General features: G+C 51.3%; 1 protein-coding gene and 1 pseudogene across 1 annotated transcript; both read right to left on the reverse strand.

Moving 5' to 3' along the window:
* Window positions 1–2,056: 2,056 nt before the first annotated feature.
* On the reverse strand, window positions 2,057–8,669 carry LOC136128981 (ras-related C3 botulinum toxin substrate 1 pseudogene; annotated as a pseudogene).
* A 1,277-nt stretch (window positions 8,670–9,946) lies between these two features.
* PRR20G (proline rich 20G) lies at window positions 9,947–12,120 on the reverse strand. Its single transcript, XM_065885051.1, has 2 exons — window positions 12,069–12,120; window positions 9,947–10,545 (listed from the first exon to the last, which is right to left on the reverse strand). Exons 1-2 carry the CDS (start codon window positions 12,118–12,120, stop codon window positions 9,947–9,949), a joined length of 651 nt encoding a protein of 216 aa, XP_065741123.1.
* Window positions 12,121–20,122: the final 8,002 nt, after the last annotated feature.

Below are 20,122 nucleotides of genomic sequence, written 5' to 3' on the forward strand. Positions count from 1 at the left end.
TTCGATAGATGCTGTTACTCACGTTGCTGTTAACAACCCGCCTGCCCGCCCATCGAGTGGGTGGGGGACCAGACAGGCTGTGGGCACAGGAAGACTCTGCCCACGGGGCAGCGGGACGTTGCAGCGGGAGGGTGGGTGGGAAGGCAGGGTGGGCTCGCGTAGGGACTGGAAGTTGGCGTTCACCTCCACGGCGCTGGGGCCAGGCCCTCCTGGATGGAGACGCAGTCACACTGCTGGTCCCCAACGCTGGCTTCCATCAGTCCTCACCCTGGCCCCCTGCGCGGACAGGGACGCCGGGAATGGCCGGGCTCAGGACTGGCCCAGCGCACGTGGCCAGCCCGGACCAGGTTATGCGGGACCTCGAATGCCATGGCCCCTGCCTCACAATGCTGGCAGTTAGGGAAGTGGGTGGGCGGGGGACACGGAACAAGCTCTCCCTTGCTGGCGGCATGGCCTGGGTAGGAGTCAGTGAGGGGCTTCCAAGTGGACCCCAGCCCCCTCTCTGGGCCCCTCCGTGGGCAGGGAGGCTGATGCCATTCCTGCCTTTCCACATTTGAGATCCCACCGGTCCCGGGGGCACGCCTACCCCCATCCCTACTCCTACGAGTTAGCCACGCACCCGGCCAGCCTCAGTTTGGGCTCCTGAAAAGAGAGAACTTCGCTCAGCGTTCTGTGGGGACCGGTACCGAGCCACATGCTAAACCCTGCACCTGCTGCTTCTTGTTGCCCCCGTGTCTTCTGTCTGTCTTTCCAGAAGTGGTAGAGCTTCCACCCGTGACACGTGAGATGATGTTAGACACACGCAAGTCAGGGCTTAAGGAACAGACTGGAGCTGTCAGGTCCCAGAGGGCGTGTCAGGGCCAGAGTGCCGAAGGAGGGGACAGTGGGAGGCGGACGGAGGAGCCAGCGAGGCCAGCGAGTCAGTCCCTTTACAGTCACCTGGAGAACAGCAGTGGGAGGCCATCAGAGGCTTCTAAGTAGGGTCGGGAATTGATGTTCTATACGTTTTGGAAAGAATACTTGTCCCAAAAGATGGAGAGGATTGGGGGAGGGCACAGCCAGGATAAGCAGGGGACGTTGGAGGGCTGTGGCTGCGATCGGGAAAGAGGAGATGGCACCTGAATTAGGGAGCACTTGGTGGATGAGCAGTGGGAGGGAGAGAAGAGGACGGAGCTAAGGGGTTTTTTTAAGAGTTTTTTGCTGTGGACCATTTTTAAAGTCTTTATTGAATTTGTTACAACATTGCTTTTGTTCTATGTTTTGGTTTTTTGGCTGCGAGGCATGTGGGATCTTAGCTCCCCAACCACGGAGCAAACCTGCACCCCCTGCATTGGAAGGCGAAGTCTTTTTTTCCTTTAATTTTTTTAGTGGGGTATAGCTGTTTCACAATGTTGCGTTAGTTTCTACTGTATAGTGAAGTGGGGTAGAGTTCCCTATGCTATACAGCAGGTTCTTATTAGTTATCTATTTTATACATATTAGTGTATATATGTCAATCCCAATCTCCCAATTAACCACTGGACCGATCTAAGATTTTTTCTGGAGGTAGAATGTGTTGGGTGTTGGTGACTGGGGAGGGTGTGTAGACTTGTGTGTACACCAAGGCTCCTGGCTGTACAGGGGAGGCCCTCGTGGGCAAAGGATGCGGCATGGGAAGCAGCTTCATCTTTGAACTCAGTGAGCAGAGAGCTGTGTGACGTCCCTGGGGCATCCTGATGGGTGGGTTGGATGCTGGGACCACTTATATAGCAACAGAAACAACAAATACAACGAGATAAGTCTAACCAAAGTTGTAAAGACCTGTATGCAGAAATTTGTAAAATTTTCCTGCAGGTTATAAAAGAAAACCTAATACTTTTTTTTTTTTTTTTAGGGCTAAACTTTAGTAGAATGTGAAAGTTTGAACTCTTACACTTTAAACAAACAAAACCTAGAAATTACTGATTGGTTCAAAACGGTTTTATGGAAAATCTAATCTGTTAACAAAAACTTGGCACTGAGTGCGAAGGCTCCACCGTTTGAGCAAAGCGTACAGAGGGTTCTGGGGCCCGGACATTCACAACAGCGGGCGTTTTCTCTTCTTCTTCTTGACCCGGGGGGGCGGGGGGCAGCGGCGAGCAGAGAACCGCCCGGATAGCTTCGTCAGACACTGTCTTGAGGCCTCGCTGTGTGAGCACCAAGCGCTCAAAGCGTTTGACAGCACCGATCTTCTTGGCCATGGCCAAGCCCTGCGGGTAGGTGATGGGTGTCAGCTTCTTCTCCTTCAGTTTCTCAGTCATGTCTCGATCATCCCTCAGATCAAGTTTCGTCCCCACCAGGATGATAGCGTTGGGACAGTGGTGTCGCACTTCAGGGTACCACTTTGCGTGAAGATTTTTAAGAATACATCTGTTTGTGGATAGGATAGGGGACGTAATCGGTCATAATCTCCTTGTCCAGCTGTGTCCCACAAGCCCAGATTCACTGGTGTTCCATCCACCATAACATGGGCAGAGTAGTTGTCAAAGACAGCGGGGATATACTCTCCAGGAAAGGCATGGGTCGTGTAACTGATCAGGAGGCCGTGTTTATAAACTGGAAAATTTAATATCACAATGTAATCTCCCCCAATTTATCTAATGATTTAATACAACTCCAATCAAAGCTCAACAAGACGCTTTAAGAACTTGTCCATTTGCTTCTAAAATTGGAATTCATTAGAATTGTCTTCTAAAGAAGGAAGGTAGTCTTGCTCTGCCAGGTACCAAGACATTATAAAACTTCAGTAAGGGATGCTGTGTGGTATTAGTTCAGGGGTAAAAAAAAAAATGACCAGTGGAACAAATAGAATGTTCCTAAACATATCTGTGCACATATGGACCTTCTGTTAATGACTCAGGTCACATGGCAAACCAGCAGGGAAAGAAGTGAGTTTTCAGTGTGTACCAGGAATAATTGGTTATCCATATGGAAAAAATTAAATTATACACAAAAAATTAAATTATCCTCTCCAGATGGATTAAGAACTTGTGTCAAAGCAAATATCTAAAGCAAAATTTTAAAATCTTTAGAAGAAAATACAGGTGAGGATTTCTGATTTCAAGGTAGGGGAGGATTTCTTAAAGTACAAAAAGCGCTAACATGAAAGAAAAAGACTGATATATTTAACTTCATTATTAACATTAAGAGCTTCTGTAAGTCAAAAGACAATTTAAATCAGGTAAAAAACGTCACAGTATGAGACTATACTTGCAAAACATGACTGACAAAAAATTGCTGTCAAGATTAAATAAAGAACACCTCAAATCAGTAAGAAGAAAGAAAAAAACCCAATGGGCAAAAGATAAAGCAGCTGTTGCACAAAAGAGAAAGCACCTGCAGAGGTACTGAGTGACACTAGTGATTCAGACATGCATACAGGCTACAGCAAACGACAAGATTGTTTTATTGGCCAAAAGCAAGAAGTCTGATGATACTAAGTGTCAGCTTACACAGGCCGAAGGGCATGTAATGTAGAACGATCACTGTAGTGTAATCTTATAAAGGAGCATTTACGTGCCCTCTGACTCAGCAATTCCACTCCTTAATGTGTACCCGAGACAGAAACCTGGGCGCGTCTACCAGAGGAAATGCACAGAAATGTTCATACTGGAAAAGAAACTGGAGACAACCCCAAAGCCCACCTACGGGAGACTGGGTGAGTAAAATGAAGCACGCTCACGTGTTGGACATCACGCGGGGATGAAAATGAACGACCCGCGGTTGAGCGTAAACGCCGCGTTGGGAGCGGGTCAGTCGTCGACATCCCAGCTGTTGCCTCGTGGGTCACGGTGACCTGCCCAGCAGAGCCTTTCCTGAATTCCTGACCTACTACGTTGTGAGCGAAATAAAACGGAGGTTCTAAGACTCTGAGTCTTGGGGTGTTTCGTTACACAACACTAGAAAACCAGAACTGCATTTTTTACTCTTTCCATAACCTGTGCAAAAGCCTCTGCTTACTTTTCCCCCTACGTTTGAATGCCATTCCTTCCAACAAAGTGGTTGAAAACCCCACCCCCCAGAATAGAGCCAGAGCTCTGAAAGACTGGGGTCACACAGTTTATGCTTAAACAACAAGCAGGAAAGATTAAGTGGGGGCCACAGGAAGCCTGAGCAGCACGTAGGGTTCTGGGTAAGACGGGACCACCCCACCCGCTTTGAAATAACAGCAGGTAGTGTCTGTTGGGTGTGCACCATGTTCTGGGCACAGTGCTGAGCACCTAGAGTCTGTGAACTCAGCTGACAGTCCCACGATGTGACGGCCAGGAAGACTGAGGGACTCATCTGTGGTGCAGCCAGGGTTGGAACCCAAGCAGCCTGGCCCAGAGGCGGTGCCTTTAGCTTCTCTTCCGTGCTGGCATAGACGGCAAGCCAGGAAGCAAGGAGTCCGGGTGTGAGAGCAAAGCGGGAAGTGAGAGAGTGGGGGCGTCGGGCTCGTGGACCGGCAGCTCTGGCCAGTTTGGGCCCACAGATCGGGAGCTTGGGCCTTGTGCACACGCCTGGCCTGCAGGAGGGGAAGGACTGAAGCTGAGGTGACTCCTACGCCCCTGTGGGGAAATGGATGCACTTCACACACCTACTCAGGGAAGGAAGCCTGGCCCTACTGTGATTGGGAGAGGGGGCTGTAATCCTCAAGGAAAAACCAGAGTCCTGGGCTTTCCCTTCCTGAGGACCCAGAATCTGGCTTTAAACTCTGCCTCCTGGTGTGGGGACCAGAAGCTGAGAAACTGTCACGGAGTCTGTTCCTGGGGTGGTGGCACACCCACCCCATCCCCAAAACCTGGCGTAAACAAAAAGAAAGCCACCATGGAATGTCACTTTAACAGTCCAAGCACTATGAAGTTCCACAGGAAATAGAAACCTTGCTTGGGATCAGCTAAATATGCACACAGACAGGTCCACAGACACCAAAAAAAGAGACGACTTCACCGTGAGTGAGATTTTGCTGCAAAAAAAAAAGAAAAGAAGGAAGGAAACCAGGAAGATTTGTTCCCTGAAAACTTCAGTTAACTGAAAAATTGGAGAGAAATTATAAAACAATGTTCAAAATGATGAAAGAAATCAAATAAGTCTTATAAAAATCAGAAATAAAGAGCAAATAACCAATCACAGTAGATTTAGAAAAGAACAAAATGGAATATTAGGAATCCATTAAATCAAGATGAAAGAGCTGACTGAAAAGAGTAGAAAAACTAGTAAAGCAGAAGACAGATCTAAGGAAAACCAGCAGAACACAGTACAGAATGCAGCACAGTTACGAGACACACAGGTTAGAATCACATGACCCAGCATACATCAACCAGGGGTTCCAGAGGAGAAAAGAGAAAATGAAAGGGATAAGAGCTTAGAATCTTCCACTTTTTATCAAATGTATTCTCAGATAGAAGATTCTCAATGAATCTAGAGAAAGGTTTTAAAAACGTGTAGGTATGGACATCTCCTAGGGAAACTTCAGAACATCAAAGACAGAAAGGATGTTGTAAAAGGGCCCGAGAGGAACAGAATTTTACCTCCCGAGCACAGTGTTTGGGCTATGAGAGGTTTCAAAACAGCAGCAAGAGCAGCCTAAAACAACAGGAAAATATCTGCAAGGCAGTGAGAGAAAACACAGTTGTCAAACTAGAATTTTATATCCAGCTAAACTGTTACTCAAGAGTGTGCACGCTATAAAGATGTTTCAGACAGAGCTTACCATGAACTGCTCTTTACTGAAAATCTCTAAGGAAGGTACTTCAGGAAGAAGGAGACTGAACACTAGACAAAGGAGGAATGGTTGAAGACAGCAAACGGATTGGTGACTCGTGGAAATAGAGTGAAATAAGTATCGATGATAAACACTAATTGTGTTAATAATGATTATTTTGGTGATGACAAAATGGAACTGAAATATAATACAGTAATACCATGTAAAATGGAACCGGTAGTGATCAGGGTAGACATATCCAAAGGTCCTTACGGGGTAGAGAAAGATAGAGATCAACTAACATTAGACTTTAAGTCACGTATGTGTGTTAAAAAATTAATCGTATTCACTTGAACCGTATGAAATTGCGGATGTTTGACCAACATGATGGCCATTTCCTACGGTTCAACCCAGTACACTGTGTAACTTCCAAAGGAGAGTAGAGAAAACTTATCATACCGATGGAGAGCAGGAGAGAGAGTGGGGGTCCCTACCCGCCTGAAGGCAGAGGGCCGTCCAGAGTTCTGCTGTGCAGACTTGAATCATCGGGGTGAAGAACGGGTGATCAGTGAGGCGAGGTCCACAGCCCCCAGCCAGGGCGCCTTGTAGCATCTGCTGCCAGTCTTCCTGCAAGTGTCCTTCCGGGTCCTGACCCACGTCCTAATTGTCAGATGACCAAGGTGCATGCCGGGCTCTTCGATGCCTTCTTTGGTGGCGTGAAGGTGTAAACAGCCATGTCCTCAGTGAGAGGACGGGCACCTAGATCGTACTGTCTTGATGTAGATTTATTATTGAAACGATGTCTGCTTCCTATATATAAAATAGAGACCAGTGGTCTTCAAGTTTGAGGACACACATCCCATTAATAAAGGCTGAATATGTGCCTCCGAATCGATTAGTCACCACTCTAATATGTACGTTATTCAACTAAAGAAACTAAAGGTGCCTAAAGATGAAAGAAAAAGCCTCCTGACGCCTGGACATTGGCAAGTCTTCAGGAATGTAGGTGAAAGCACCCGAAGAGGGAGGAATGGGGAAACTCTGAGCTCTTCCTGGAAACCCTGAATTGGCAAGTTTACCCTGGACAATGTCTAAACAGTGAAGTGACCGAGGAGACAGTTTCATGCTGCTGTAAGGTGGGCCGTGCATGGCAGACATGGGCCTCTGGCCCTGGGGAGGGAGCAGGGCCTGGGGGCCGGGCACAGGGAAAGCTGGGCTGTGAGCTGAGGCTGGACCCAGTGCGCCCAAGAAAACCCCGCGGACAAGAAAGTATCACTGTTTCCAATATCCGAGAAGTTCCTACAGACTGAAAAGAAAAGGATTTAAAACCCAATAGGAAACTGTGCAAAAGATATATGTCGGCTATTAACAGAGAAAGAAATAGAAGTGGTAATAAATGCATGAAAAGATACTAAACCTTAGTAGTCAAGACAAATCAAATCAGAACAATAATGACAAGTTTTTATTCAAGAGATTGGCAAAAATTATGGCGTGCCAACATTTATTGCTGGGAAGACTGGGCGGGAAGCGGCGCCCTCGTATCCCTCTGATGGGAATTGATACGGATACAACCTAACTGAATGCAATTTCTTAATACCTCTTAAGATAAAATATGGCCCTACTGTTTGACATGGGAATCTCACTTTGAGGATTTATTTCATAAAATTAAAAGAGCCAGTACTGAAGAGTCTGCGTACGAGTGTTTCGCAAAGCGTTCTGGTGGTGGAAACAGCCCATCGGCAGAGCGTTGTTCCCTGAAAAGCCTGAAGGGTGCGCCTTGCAGAGGGTCGGCCAGCTCCCAGGGAGGTGACGGCACAAACGCGCGGTTGAGCGCAGGGCACCCAGGTTGACGGCAAGCAGCAGCTCCCGCCGCCGCAGACGAGCTTGGGTGTCTGCGTGGCACCTGCTTCACACGGAGAATGGGTTCCAGCACTGCCCCCGGCACACCTGCCACACCTGCCTGGACCCTGAATCACCCCGGAGTGACCCCAGGAGGATCGCATGCCCCATTTTTGTAAAATAAAACCCCAAAGATGCCTTTAAGTACACATGTGTTCCTATAGGCCTATACGGCTGTAGGGAAAGCACACAGTGGCAGGGGGTGGGGGAAGCAGACACTTGTTCTTTGTCTTTCTGTGTGTTTCTTTTTCTGGTTACAGTAAGCTCATCTGACGTTGGTAAGATGAAAACTGTGAAATTTTAATAAAAGATGTACTCCAGTAAAAGCCAGAGAGAAGGGTTTATTTAAGGGAATGGTTGGATACACAAGAAAAAAATCTTTCATGGGAAAAATTCTCATTTTACCGTGGATGTTTTCTCTTACAAATGAATCAAAATCAGGCGGTCAAAGCCTGCTTAATAAAGTACAAAATCCAATTCATGATAAACCTCTTAATCAAACTCAGAAGATGGGAGTGATCTAGGCTTGATCAAACATGTCTGTGAGAAAAGTACAGGAAACACCTGCTTAATGGACAATGTGTAAAATACCCCTTTGAAGCCAGGAGCACAGAGGCCGCCACCCACTTACTTGCTCCTTACTTAGCATGGTTTTTTTTTTTTTTTTTGGTGGTACGCGGGCCTCTCACTGTTGCGGCCTCTCCCGTTGTGGAGCACAGGCTCCGGACGCACAGGCCTAGCGGCCATGGCTCACGGGCCCAGCCGCTCCGCGGCATGTGGGATCCTCCCGGACCGGGGCACGAACCTGCACCCCCTGCATCGGCATGCGGACTCCCAACCACTGCACCAGCAGGGAAGCCCCCTTATGTAGCGTTTTAACCGTGTCCTGCTTTCTCCCTGTTTCTGTGACCCCCGTCTGCCTCTTGTTTGATTCATCAAATTTTCTTGGATCCACGTGTTCCTCAACCTGTTTGGAATTATTCATTCTACTCCATCTCCTTTAGAAGTTACCAGTGGGGCCACCTGCTTACAAATGCTCAGGGTTCCTCTGCTCCCTCAGGTTGAGCATCTATAGAATTCCAGGACTAGACCAGAATTTCAGTAATTTGTAGCTCCTTTGAACTGCTACATCCCCCAAATTTCGATGTCAGTGCTTCTGGAATTTTTTTTTTTTTTAATTTTATTTGTTGGCTGCGTTGGGTCTTCGTTGCTGTGCGCGGGCTTTCTCTGGTTGTGGCGAGCGGGGGCTACTCTTCGTTGCGGTGCACGGGCTTCTCATTGCGGTGGCTTCTCTTGCTGCGGGGCACGGGCTCTAGATTCTCAGGCTTCAGTAGTTGTGGAGCACGAGCTTCGTTGCTCCCCGGCATGTGGGATCTTCCCGGGCCAGGGAACGAACCCATGTCCCCTGCATTGGCAGGTGGATTCTTACCCACTACGCCACCAGGGAGGTCCCCTTCTGGAATTTCAATTCCAGATTATTCATCTTTCTTCGAGGATCATACTTATTCAGACTTAATAATACAGTTTACCCATTTCCTTGCTTTCTGGTCCTTCTTGTATCCCACTTCTTCCTCTTTTCTTCCCACTTCTTTTTTTTTTTTTCCTGGCTGAAAAGCATTATCTGTGCTTTCAGGGCAAGCAGCAAAACAACTCGCCTGGAGCCGGATTTCACAGGAAGGGGCTTTGTTATCAGCCTGTGAGCTCTCGAGCTCAGAGGAAGCTCCCGCTTCGGGCCGGTCTGATTAGGATTCAGGCCCCTTTCCTGTGCCTCGATGGCACCCAGCCCCTCCTGTCCGTGTGCCACCTGGTCCAGGTTATGGAATTCGAGACTGAGGGTCGTATACTCTCCAGGATCCGAGGGGGTCTCCTTATGGCTTTCTCGGAATCACCGATGCTTTTGACGGAGTGTTGATGTCAGGCCAGTTCTGCTTTCCCTGTAGGTCTCACCTCACAGGCAGCTCTTGGAATTTCCTCTTTAACCAAGCGTCATCCACATGTGTCACTCTCAGGATCCGTGTTTTTCTTCAGAGGGGAACCACTGGCTGGTTTCACAGGCTGCTGGGGGACCGCCGTCAGTATCCTGACCCTGCAGCCGCTCGCTGGGAAGCTCCGATCACAGCTTCTCCATCTCGTGAGCACCCTGGGGCTCTCTCTGCCCAGACACCTCACGCACTGCTCTGTCCCTTGGCACTGCCTGTCCTGTGGGAAGCAGACCTGGGCCTGCCGGGATCCTGGGGGAGCTTGCAGGTTCAGTCCGGGCAATACAGGTAGCGGGGGAGACAGTGGGGACGGGAAGGGGACTCCAGTTGGGGGAAGGTCTCCTGGAGTATTTAGCAAGTGCCCAGGTCAGAGAGAGAGGGGCTGGCTGTGGTGGGCATAGGGCGCTGCGACGGAATACAGGTAGGTGCCGGAGGGTGTCTGCATGACTATCAAAGCGAAGCCCGAGGGTATGAACCCAACGTAGGAACAGGCGGAAGGCTGGACCTCCCTGAGACCCCAGAACCCGTAGGCATTGGGCGGCCCCCGGGGTCTCATCCTAAGCGTGTCACTGCCGGGGCCGGGGTTCCGCAGCACGTGTCCGTGTGCCGCGGCCGCCATGGCTGCTCTGGTGAAAGGGGTCTCCCTGGCTCCTGGCTCCGCGGGCTGTTGGGGCACCTCTCCGCTGTCCAGCTCCAAATGCAGATCTGGCCCCAGCAGGCGTCCCGGCCCCTCCTGCAGGCGGGGGTCCCTGCCCCGGCCTCTTTCAGCCCCCTGGCTATCTCCCCTGCGGTGGCCTCGGCCTCTCTGTGCAAGGCGAGCCGAGTCCACGAAAGCGGGGGCCTCACGTCTCATGGGGTTCACATAAGCAAAGGGTCTCGAGGGCTGGCCTGGCTGCGGGGGTCCGGCTGCCCCCCCAGGGTCTCCGCCTTCTGCACCAGGGCAGCCTGTCTCCTGGGGATGAACACCTGAGGTGGAGAGAGATGCAGAGACTCAGCAGAGGGAGGCTTGGGGGCTGGGGGCGTGGGGGTGCCCCTGGACGGCCACAAGCCTCCTCCAGGCCGGGCACTCCCCACGGGCCATGGCATTCAGCCCTCACAGCTGCCTGGCCAGCCAGGTATTATAATCCCCGTTGTACTGATGGGGACACAGAGTCTAGGTTCACCAGAGAGGTTCAATTTGAATAAAAATGACGGTCCCTGTCCTAACTGCGCTAAACTTCAATAGGACAGACAGACAGAAGCAAACAAAACCAAGTAACGGCGCTGATGGCCGAGGGGCAGGGAGGGCAGAGAGGCTGGGAGCCCGGCTCCCTGACTTGAAGGACAGCTGGGCAGCTGAAGGATAGCACCGCACACAGGGCAGCTCCCCAAGGCCTCCTTAAGCTAAGCCAGGCTTGAGTTTACCCTGCGGTCCAGGGAGAGCCATTGAAAGGAAGGCAGCAGGGGCATCACAGCTGGACTTGGGGGGCAGGGAAGAGGTGTGCCTGGAGCAGGGGTGCTGGCAAGGAGGGGCTGCAGCCTCGGGGGAGGCGTGAAGGGGTTGGCGGCTGGTGGCGCCTGGGTGACCCGTCTGTCTGCAGGCGCCCTCCTGCCCATCCCTTATGAGCTCCTCCCGCACCCCTTCCCCGGCGGGAGGGCATGAAGCCTTTCCCAAGGAAGAAGATGCAGGTTTGGAGGACAGAGGAGGAACCTGATGGTGCTAAGGTGTTTGGGTCATCCAGGTGGGGACCTGGGCTGGAGCTGGATTTGGGGTCACCACCAAATGGGGTAATTTTTTTCCTCAGTTCTTGGCTAGGAAAACCGGGAGGTGAGGGTTGAGAGCTGGGTGCTCCAATGAGAAAAAACAAGCCAAGGGAGAAAAGGACACCAGATAAAAGAAACAGGGCGTAGAATTCCAGAGGGGGATGGGATTCCCCAGCCGATGGCGGCGGCGGGGGTGGGGGGGGGGGTGGGTGACGGCTGGGGTGAGACTGCCAGTCTAGGCTGGAGCAGGTTGGAAGGGGGTCAAGTTGGTAGAGCGCTTGACTGGGTGTGAATTTTAACAATCAGGGAAGAGTTTGAGAACACTGAATTTGCAAACAATAGCCCAAATACTAAGTCCTGGAAAATTCAGAAGCGGGGAATTAACCCTGGGGTACAGGATGTCTGCGCTCAGAGTAACGGGTCCCTGGAAGGCGGGCGGGAGGTGGGGCCCGGGGCTCCAGTGTGGAAAGTGAGGGTGGGCATGAGGCTGAGAACTCGTGACCGACAGCTACACACTTCTCTGCTGGGAGGGAAGACCCTGCGCAAGAGGGGAAAGTCGGCAGGAGCGGAGACATTGAGAGAACAGCAAGTAGCGCTAAGAAACAGGAAGACGGCCATGTCTGGAGGGGAAACTGAGGCGAGGGCCACTGTCCTCCACAAAACACCTTCTCTGTCATACACGTAAACAGCAAACGTAGAGTCAAAACTGGGGAGCACCGGAAAGGGGGTGAGGGTGTCTCACGTACCTTGATCAGGGGCCGTTGAGCGAAAGCGCTTGGAGGGTCTCTGCTCCTGCATGAGGAACCTGCCCGAGAGAGGAAACCGGGTCAGTCTGGGGGCTCCAGCCACCCCTCCGCACCCCCGCATCCACTGCGCAGGCGGGAGCTCGCCGGGTCGGGCTGGCGGCAGGGGGACACGGTGTCTGGAGGGAGGGGTCTGGGGTGACCTGTTAAACTGTCTTCAAAGCGGAGCCAGTAGCGCTTGGCCCGCAGGAGGGTTCACTAATTCAGCCCAAGTGTCCGGACGAGGTGGGAGAGACGAGAATACCTTGGGCCGATTGGAGGAGCTTTCCCTCCCCAGAGGGAAGAAGGAGGGAAGGTGGGGGGCAGAGGTGTGGAGGGCGAGGCCATCTGGGGAGCCGGCCCTGGCCCTCCCAGGGCACCGGAGGCTCTGCGCCCAGCTCGTCATACAAGGTGTGCCCATCCCCCAGGGCGCCCGGCACGTACCTAGTCTCCCTGCCGTGACTCTGCGGCCGGCTCTGGGGGTCTGGAGACGCGGCGCGGCTTCCAGGAGACTCTTCCGGGAAGAGGGGCCCGAGGCGCTGGAGTCCAGGGGTGTTCGCAGTCACGACTGTCGGCCTGAGGGCAGCCTTCAGAAATATCTCCCGCGGAGCAGGCCTGTCCTCTCAGCGGCCCTACAGGAAACTCACTGGTCTTGAACCACCCAGGCCCCTCTTATAAGTGTGTCGGGATCGCCCGTCGTGATTGGATAGAAGGAGGGCGGGCCAGCCAGCTTAACCCGAGAAGAGTTGATTGGGTTCCAGTTTTCTGCCGCCCAGAGACCCTGCCTGGAAGACACGGGTTCTAGATGCGGTGCTGTAGGTTGATCTAATCATTACAGAAAAAAGGCAGCATTGTGATTGTGTTAAGTGACTGACAGGAGGTTTGATTAGATTTGGTGGGTGGGGCAGGCGGTCAAGGAAAGCACCCAGGGTGGGTGTTCGGGCTGGAATTGGCAGGATTAATGGACTCAAGCCAGGCCGAGGGGGGAGGGGAAGAGCACACACCTAGGCTCGAGGTAGGGGGAGCCCCACTTCCACGCTGGTCCAGGCGGGGTTAGACAGAAGGCATGACGGGACCCACCCAGGCTCCAGGCGCAGTGGAGATGCCGTAATGGGACTAGACCACCCTGGCCGTGAAAGGGGAACAAACTGAGTGTGTCAGGGGGCCAGGAGGCTGCGCTGACCTCTGGGATGGAGATGGTGTCTTATGAGGTGGGTGGCAGGGGGTGGCAAAGGAAGACAGTCCACAGGTAGAGAGACGTTTACAGGGGGAAAAAGAACCAGAGTCGGGTGGTCCGGACACACCTTAGAGGGAAGGAGTGGGTTTATTTGGATGGAAGTCGTACCAGGATTCTGCTCTGAGTGGGAAGATTGCAAGCTTGGTTCCTACACGTTGGGTTGAGAGAGATTGAGCCACCAGGTGTAAGGAAGTCGGGTGGCAGTTCTGGGGTTGGGAGCTCAGAGAAAAGGTTGAGGCTGGAGACCTGCGCGTGAGGCTCCCTCCACAGGCGTTAAAACGGCGGGTGTGAACACGGGAGTCCAGGAAGAGAGCCTTGCGGACACGGGATGGGAACCGTAGTGTTGCTTTAAAACGTCTTGCAAAATTACTGTATAAATAATGCAGTCCCACTGAATCCCAATGTTATGTTTGTTTCTTTTCTCTTTTTTAAAAAAAAAATCAGCTTTTTTGAAGTACGGTTTAGACTCGATAAAATGCATCCTTTTTACACACACAGTCCAGTGAACTTTGATAAACGTATCACCCTTGGGTAACCATCACCACAACTGAGATATGGAACGTTTTCCTCACCTCAGAAAGTTCCCTCGGGCCCCTTTGCGGTCAGCCTCTCCCCCGACCCCAGGCTGCCCAGGTCAGCTTTCCATCCCTGCTGATCCTGCCCTAGAGTTTCAGCTGAGCGGGTGCTGTGGCGGCACTTCCGCCCGGTTGCCTTTGCTCTGTGTGGTGCTGCTGGCACTCAGCTCTGTTGCAGGACGCACCGGGGACCCTGCCTCTGGATTGCCGCCTCTTATTCCGTGGCACGAACGTCCACTCCCTAGTTGGTGCACATTTGGGTTGTTTCCAGTTTGGGGATATTACGAAAAAGCTGCTGTGGACATTCATGTACAAGTCTTCGTGTGGACATGTGGTTTCATTTTACCTGAGTAAATACCTAGACGTGGAATTTCTGGGTGAACGGTCACGTGTTGGTTTAACTTTGTGAAAAACCATTGAACTGTTTTCCAAAGTGGTGGTTGTACCGTTTTATATGCCCTCCAGCAGCGTGTGAGGGGTCTAGTGGTTCCACGCCTTTGCCAGCCCTTGGCGTTGTCATCTTGTTGATTTCAGCTGTCCTAGGGTCTGTGGAGTGGTGTTTTGTACTTCTTCATATGAATCTCCAGTTTGTTCCAATACCATTGGTGAAATCAGTGCTCGTTTTTCTCTTTCATGCAACTGTATGAAAAGCTTTAAACTTTATATGGAGAATTAATCATTATATAATTAACTAATGATGAAGGAAGACAACAGTGTGTTGACCCTTTGCCACGCATCAGAACAGTGCGGTGTTGGCAGAGGAACAGGCAAATCAGTGGCTGGAAAGGTGAGAAAGCTACCACCACTGACAGCAGTAACTGACATTGTCGAGGGCTCACCACGTGCCCGGTTCCCAGGACAGCCGTGTTCACATGTAAGTCCTCCCAACAAGGCCGCTTACTGTTCAGGCGCTGTTGTCGTTCCCATCTGACAAATGAAGAAATGGAGACACAGGACAGTTAGGTGGCCTGCTGTGGGCAGACTGGGATTTGAGCCAGACTCTCCTGTCCGAGGGGCCAGGGTCTGAACCTCTTCCTTGTTTGCTGACAGCTCTAAGGGAAGTTCACAGCCAACCGAGATCCCGTTTCTGTTCAGCTGGAACATGTGTGTATTCGTTTCTGATTGCTGCTGTAAAACTTTACTACAAACCTAGTGACTTAGATTAACACAAATTTATTATCTTTGCACCGCTGTGAAATCGTCCTTTACGCGCTTACTCACCGCCTGCAGATCCGCCCGTTGTGGGTGTGGTGCCCGTGTGTCTTCGCCTGTCGGTCTCCGGTGGTGGAATTACTGACACTCTCAGCATCTTTGGAATCTGACGTAGTGTTGCTTCACTCCGGCTTTTTTTAAAATGTTCTGCACCTCATTGGTTGTACTTAACTATATAACTATATAACACCTCGATGGTGTGACCGGGGCTCTGTAAACCACTAAATGATGACTTAGAGGCTGGGAAGAAAGTACTGCGTGTCAGAAGTTCAAAGCAGGTCCCACTGAGCTAAAATCAAGGTGCTGATGGGGCTGCAGTTCTGTCTGGAGGCTCCAGGAGGGAATCGTCTCCTCAGCTTTTCCAGCTCCTACAGGCGCCTGAGTATTTGGCTCTCAGCCGCTCCCCTGTCTTCAAAGTCGGCAGTGAAACAAAAATCCTCCCAGGTCCCCATTTCTGATTCACTGGGGGAGGGTGAGATGAAGAGGCACTGGAGGCGTGTGTCTTTCATAGGTTGCGATAAACACATTTTGTTCTTCAATTTTCAAAAAATACTTTCATGAGAAAGTTTTTCTTCTTCTATTAATTTGTATATATCATTTTAAGAAAAACTGCATTGTAAAAAATTTCAAATATATCTACAGAAAAGTAAATGGGCGAGCGTGATGCCTCCCTGCGTAGCCCTCACCCAGCTTCAGTAGTTACTGACTCACGACCAGTCTTATTTCATCTCTACCCACTACTCCCCCAATGCTGCTTTTTTGTGTTTGTTTGTTTGTTTTTTGCGGTACGTGGGTCTCTCACTGTTGTGGCCTCTCCCGTCGCGGAGCACAGGCTCCGGACGCGCAGGCTCAGCGGCCACGGCTCACGGGCCCAGCCACTCCACGGCACGTGGGATCTTCCCGGACCGGGACACAAACCCGTGTCCCCTGCATCGGCAGGCGGACTCTCAACCGCTGCGCCACCAGGGAAGCCCTGCTGGGTTATTTTGAAGCAAGTCCCAGGCCCCTTGCCGTTTAAACCATAAATATTTCATTATGTATCTCTAAAAGGTAAAGGCTCTTTCTATAAACATAACCACGATGAGGATGTTTAAATGAAATAAAAGAAATGAGGAGGGTCCAGCTAAGAGCAGGGGATTGAATGTACAAGAGAGAGATGAGGTCATCAGAATCTGAGATCAAGGTGAGTGTGTGTATTGGTCGCTGGACCGGTCATCGGCGGTTTTTACTTTCTCTGCACAGCACCAGGGAGAAGCATTGCTGGAACTGGGGCAAGTGGTAGGAACTGGCACGAGCAGCCACGACGGAAACCCCCTCCTCAAAGCCAGGGCCTTATCCAGCCCAGGTTTACTTCCCAGGTGAAGGTCAGCGTCAGGTGGCTGCCTGCCCACCTGAAACAGGTGTCTCCACGTCACTTCCACTCCCGTCTCGTGGGCCAGCTCCAGTCGCGTGGCTCAAACCACGTGCCGGTGGTACGGAGAGGACCGGCTGCTGGGCGTGGACCGTCTTCCTACCACGTGCCGGTGGTACGGAGAGGACCGGCTGCTGGGCGTGGACCGTCTTCCTAGCCCACGGGACGTGTGCACTGGACGTTTATTCTGGAACTTTAGCCACTTCGTTCACACGCACATTTTTAAAACAGCAAACGCGTCGATTGTGTAACGAGGGATGGAGGGTGGGGTCGGCCGTGCAGACCCTGAAGCGGGTGCCTGACCTGCAGTCCCAGCTCCACACGCCCTGTGTGGCCTTGAGTGATCTGGGGAACATCGTCTAACTGCTCTGAGATTCAAGTCATCCCCGTGCCCAGCAGAGATAAGTGATGGCATCCTTGGTACAGAGATTTTTTTCTGAGGACAGTTTGAAATAATGGATAATATTGTTTGTAGGCAAACAAGTATTAACTATGATTCTTATTAGCATAATCAGACGATATATTATCTATCTAAGGAACCCAAGGATAAGAAAATAAGAGAACTCCTTAGTTACAAATGTAGACACGAGAAGGTAAATTATTTCCCATATGCCGTTAATAACCAACAACACGGCAGAATGAGCCACCGTGGGTGCTTCCTCCACCCCACGCACACAGAATAGATCTGTTGGAAATGTGCGGGCGCAGAGCTTGAGAGACAAAAAGGGAATTGCTGTGTGTCGCTGATAAAGTAGTAGATGTCATCAGTACTGGCTGAGAAGTAAACCCCAGAGGATGCAGGGAGGGGTTTGTGTGCTCCTTCGGAATGGAGACCTGCCCTGGTGCCCCCGCGTTTGAGAGCCAGAAGCCAGACTTCAGCTGAAGCCTGGGATCCTGGAGAAACTGCCCTTCAGCGACGGGGGAACTAAAATGGATCCGCCCAGCAGCTGGAGAAGCAGCAGGGCAGCTTAGGTCTCCGAGGCTCTAGCCTGAAGATTCCAGCCTACTCATCCTGGTACAAGGTCCCAGTTTATACGGAGCACACGTTGCAGAAATCCTAGAGACGCGCTAACAGTCTTAAAAAAATCTGATCATGAGCTCCATGAGGCCAACTAGCCAAAGAAGACAGAAATGCGCTCTCTAGCAGTATTTCCACAACGCAGCGCATGAGAATCCCCAAAAGGGAAAAAAATCCCTGGTGAAGATGAACTCATACGTGAAAACTACAGACCAGGAGGCCAGTCTCACCCCGTCTGCACTCGTGCTCACTTCCTCCACACTCGCTTCCTTTGAAGCAAACCCTAGGCAGCATGCCATTTCAGTCATAAACATTTCAATATAGATCTCTGAGAGATAAGGACTCCTATCTCAGGGATAACGAAGCGAGTCTCTGAGCGGTGGAGTCGGAGAAGAAATAGGAAGGACTAGCTTACCGAGAAATTGAAATAACAAATCAATGTGAAGTATAAGGAAATGTGCTTAAAATTATTAATGAGATCAAATAAGGACTAGAAAACGTTAAGCCGAAACAGGGAAACGTGAAAGCAAGCAAAGCACGTCGATCTTGAAATGAAGCAGATGCAACTTCTACAAGTAAACGTAATCACTGAAATGTGAAATTAAGTGATTTTGACATAGTTTTAAAGGTAAGGAATTCGAGCACACTGCAGATGGAGAGGGAAAGGGCAGGAAAATATGAAAGAGAGGTTAAGAGGTGTGGAGAAGGACCACAAAGGATGCAACGTACACCGAATGCGAAGGACGAGAGGCAGCGTCCGAAGAGCACCGCCGACAGCTCTCTGGAACGGAGCAAAGACTTGAACGCTCCGAGGGAAGAATCAGAAATGGCACGCAGGAAAAAAATGGATTTACACCCAAAACGTTACGTGAGTGACACTGCCAAAACCAAGAAGCCAAGACAAAAAGCATAAAGGCGACGGGACCCCAAAGAAGGGAGCATTATCTAAAAACAGCAAATGGACCGACACAGGCTGCCTCTTGGCTGCAACAGAGAAAAGAAGCCCAGGTAAGGAAAACACATGCAAAAACCCAAGTAAGCCTTCAGCCCAAAAAGATACCTGACCATTGGAGGACGGGGCACTTCGGAATCTGATAGCATTGAACTCACGGGCACGGTGATTGCAGCAGGCGTGTGATCCACACCAGCTAAGTCGGGACCTCTGGAAGCGGGACCCCGGAATCCTTTGTCACCTCTCGGGTGATGCAGGGTGCTGCCGGGTGTGAAAACCAGTGGTCCGAGTCGATGCTGGCCCCCAACCCTGGCTGTCCTTGACATCACCTGAAGAGTCCTGACCAGCACGGACGTCTGGGTCCACCCCCACCGAGAGTCGGATGAAGCACGGCCATGGAAACCCTCGCAACAAAGACACAAGCCCCAATTCCTGGTGGAAGGTTTTTTCCACAAAAGTAATGAGCTGCAGGACACCCAAGACCCAGGGCTGAGGTTATTCCATAAGCATCCAGGTTTAAATCTGTCACTTCCACAGCCCGTGGTACAAAAGCACGCGAGTTGTCGCTGTGACACGGGGTTCTGTTTAATGTTGCAGGCATTAGGCAAGGGCCGCTGAGTAGTAATTTGGGCTGCCACCAACCAAGAAAATAACAAGGACTTGGAGAAAACAGGAAGAGCAGCTTTCAGCTGCTAGATGTGGCAAACACAATAATTATATGTTTTCCCTTAAAAACACTTTCATATACTTTCAATACTCACGTAAAAAGAATACTTAAATGTTTTTCTCCCCAATTTTTTCCCTGTAAAACTGGCACGTGACACACTGTCTTCTGGCTCTAGAAGAGGCGTCAAATGAGCATGGGGGCCACTGGCCCCAAAATAGTGTTGGACATGCCACCAAAGCCAGAGGGCGGTCAGTGGATTTGTCAAACAAACGCCGAGAACGGAGAGGACTCCCAGAGCCACTGAGTGTGGCTCACCCTGAGTGGGGGGAGTGGGCGGGGAGATGGGGCAGCAGCTCCCCTCGCCAGGAGAGAGGGGAGGAGAGGCGCTGTGGCCGTGACTCTAGTCTCCCACGTTGTTTTGAATAAACCGGAGCCTGCCGACCGATCCCCAGGCAGAGAGACAGCATTCAGCCGAGGGGCTGATCTGGAGTCTGGCAATCACTGAGGAAAAGGTGGCAAATTCAGTACAGCCCTGAGCCAGAAATATGGGGGGGGGGGCTACCCACTGAAGCGCGGGGCTAGAACACAGCGCAAGAGGTGCTGACGCTCCGTCCTCCCAGTTATCAAGTGAAACCGTCACGTCCAGCGTCGGAGAGAGTGTAGGTGAGGGAACACGCACGCACTGCCTGCTAGGATGTGAGCTGGTCCGGTTATTCTGGAGAGCAAGCTGGTTGTCCTTCGCGATTGAATGGAGCATTCGGGGCCCTGTGACTTAGCAACCTGCCCTCCTGAGGGTCAGTCCTGGTGAAGGTCGCGCTGAACGACAGGCATAAACAGGAAGGTTCCTTCATTCCAGCATTAGTGATGGCCTGGGAAGGTTGAGGCAACCCACAGGCTCACTGCTGGGGAAGAGGACAGATGCAGACGGCGGGTGTGTGCTGGGCAC

Source organism: Phocoena phocoena, chromosome 10, assembly GCF_963924675.1.
Source record: "Phocoena phocoena chromosome 10, mPhoPho1.1, whole genome shotgun sequence".
NCBI lineage: Eukaryota > Metazoa > Chordata > Mammalia > Artiodactyla > Phocoenidae > Phocoena > Phocoena phocoena.

Excerpts from the sequence above, each read along its gene's own strand:
- PRR20G (XM_065885051.1), bottom strand. The coding sequence starts at position 12,120 with ATGCAGGAGCAGAGACCCTCCAAGCGCTTTCGCTCAACGGCCCCTGAT. Across the intron at positions 10,546-12,068 it reads CTCAACGGCCCCTGATCAAG|GTGTTCATCCCCAGGAGACA; the intron begins GTACGTGAGACA and ends TCTCCACCTCAG.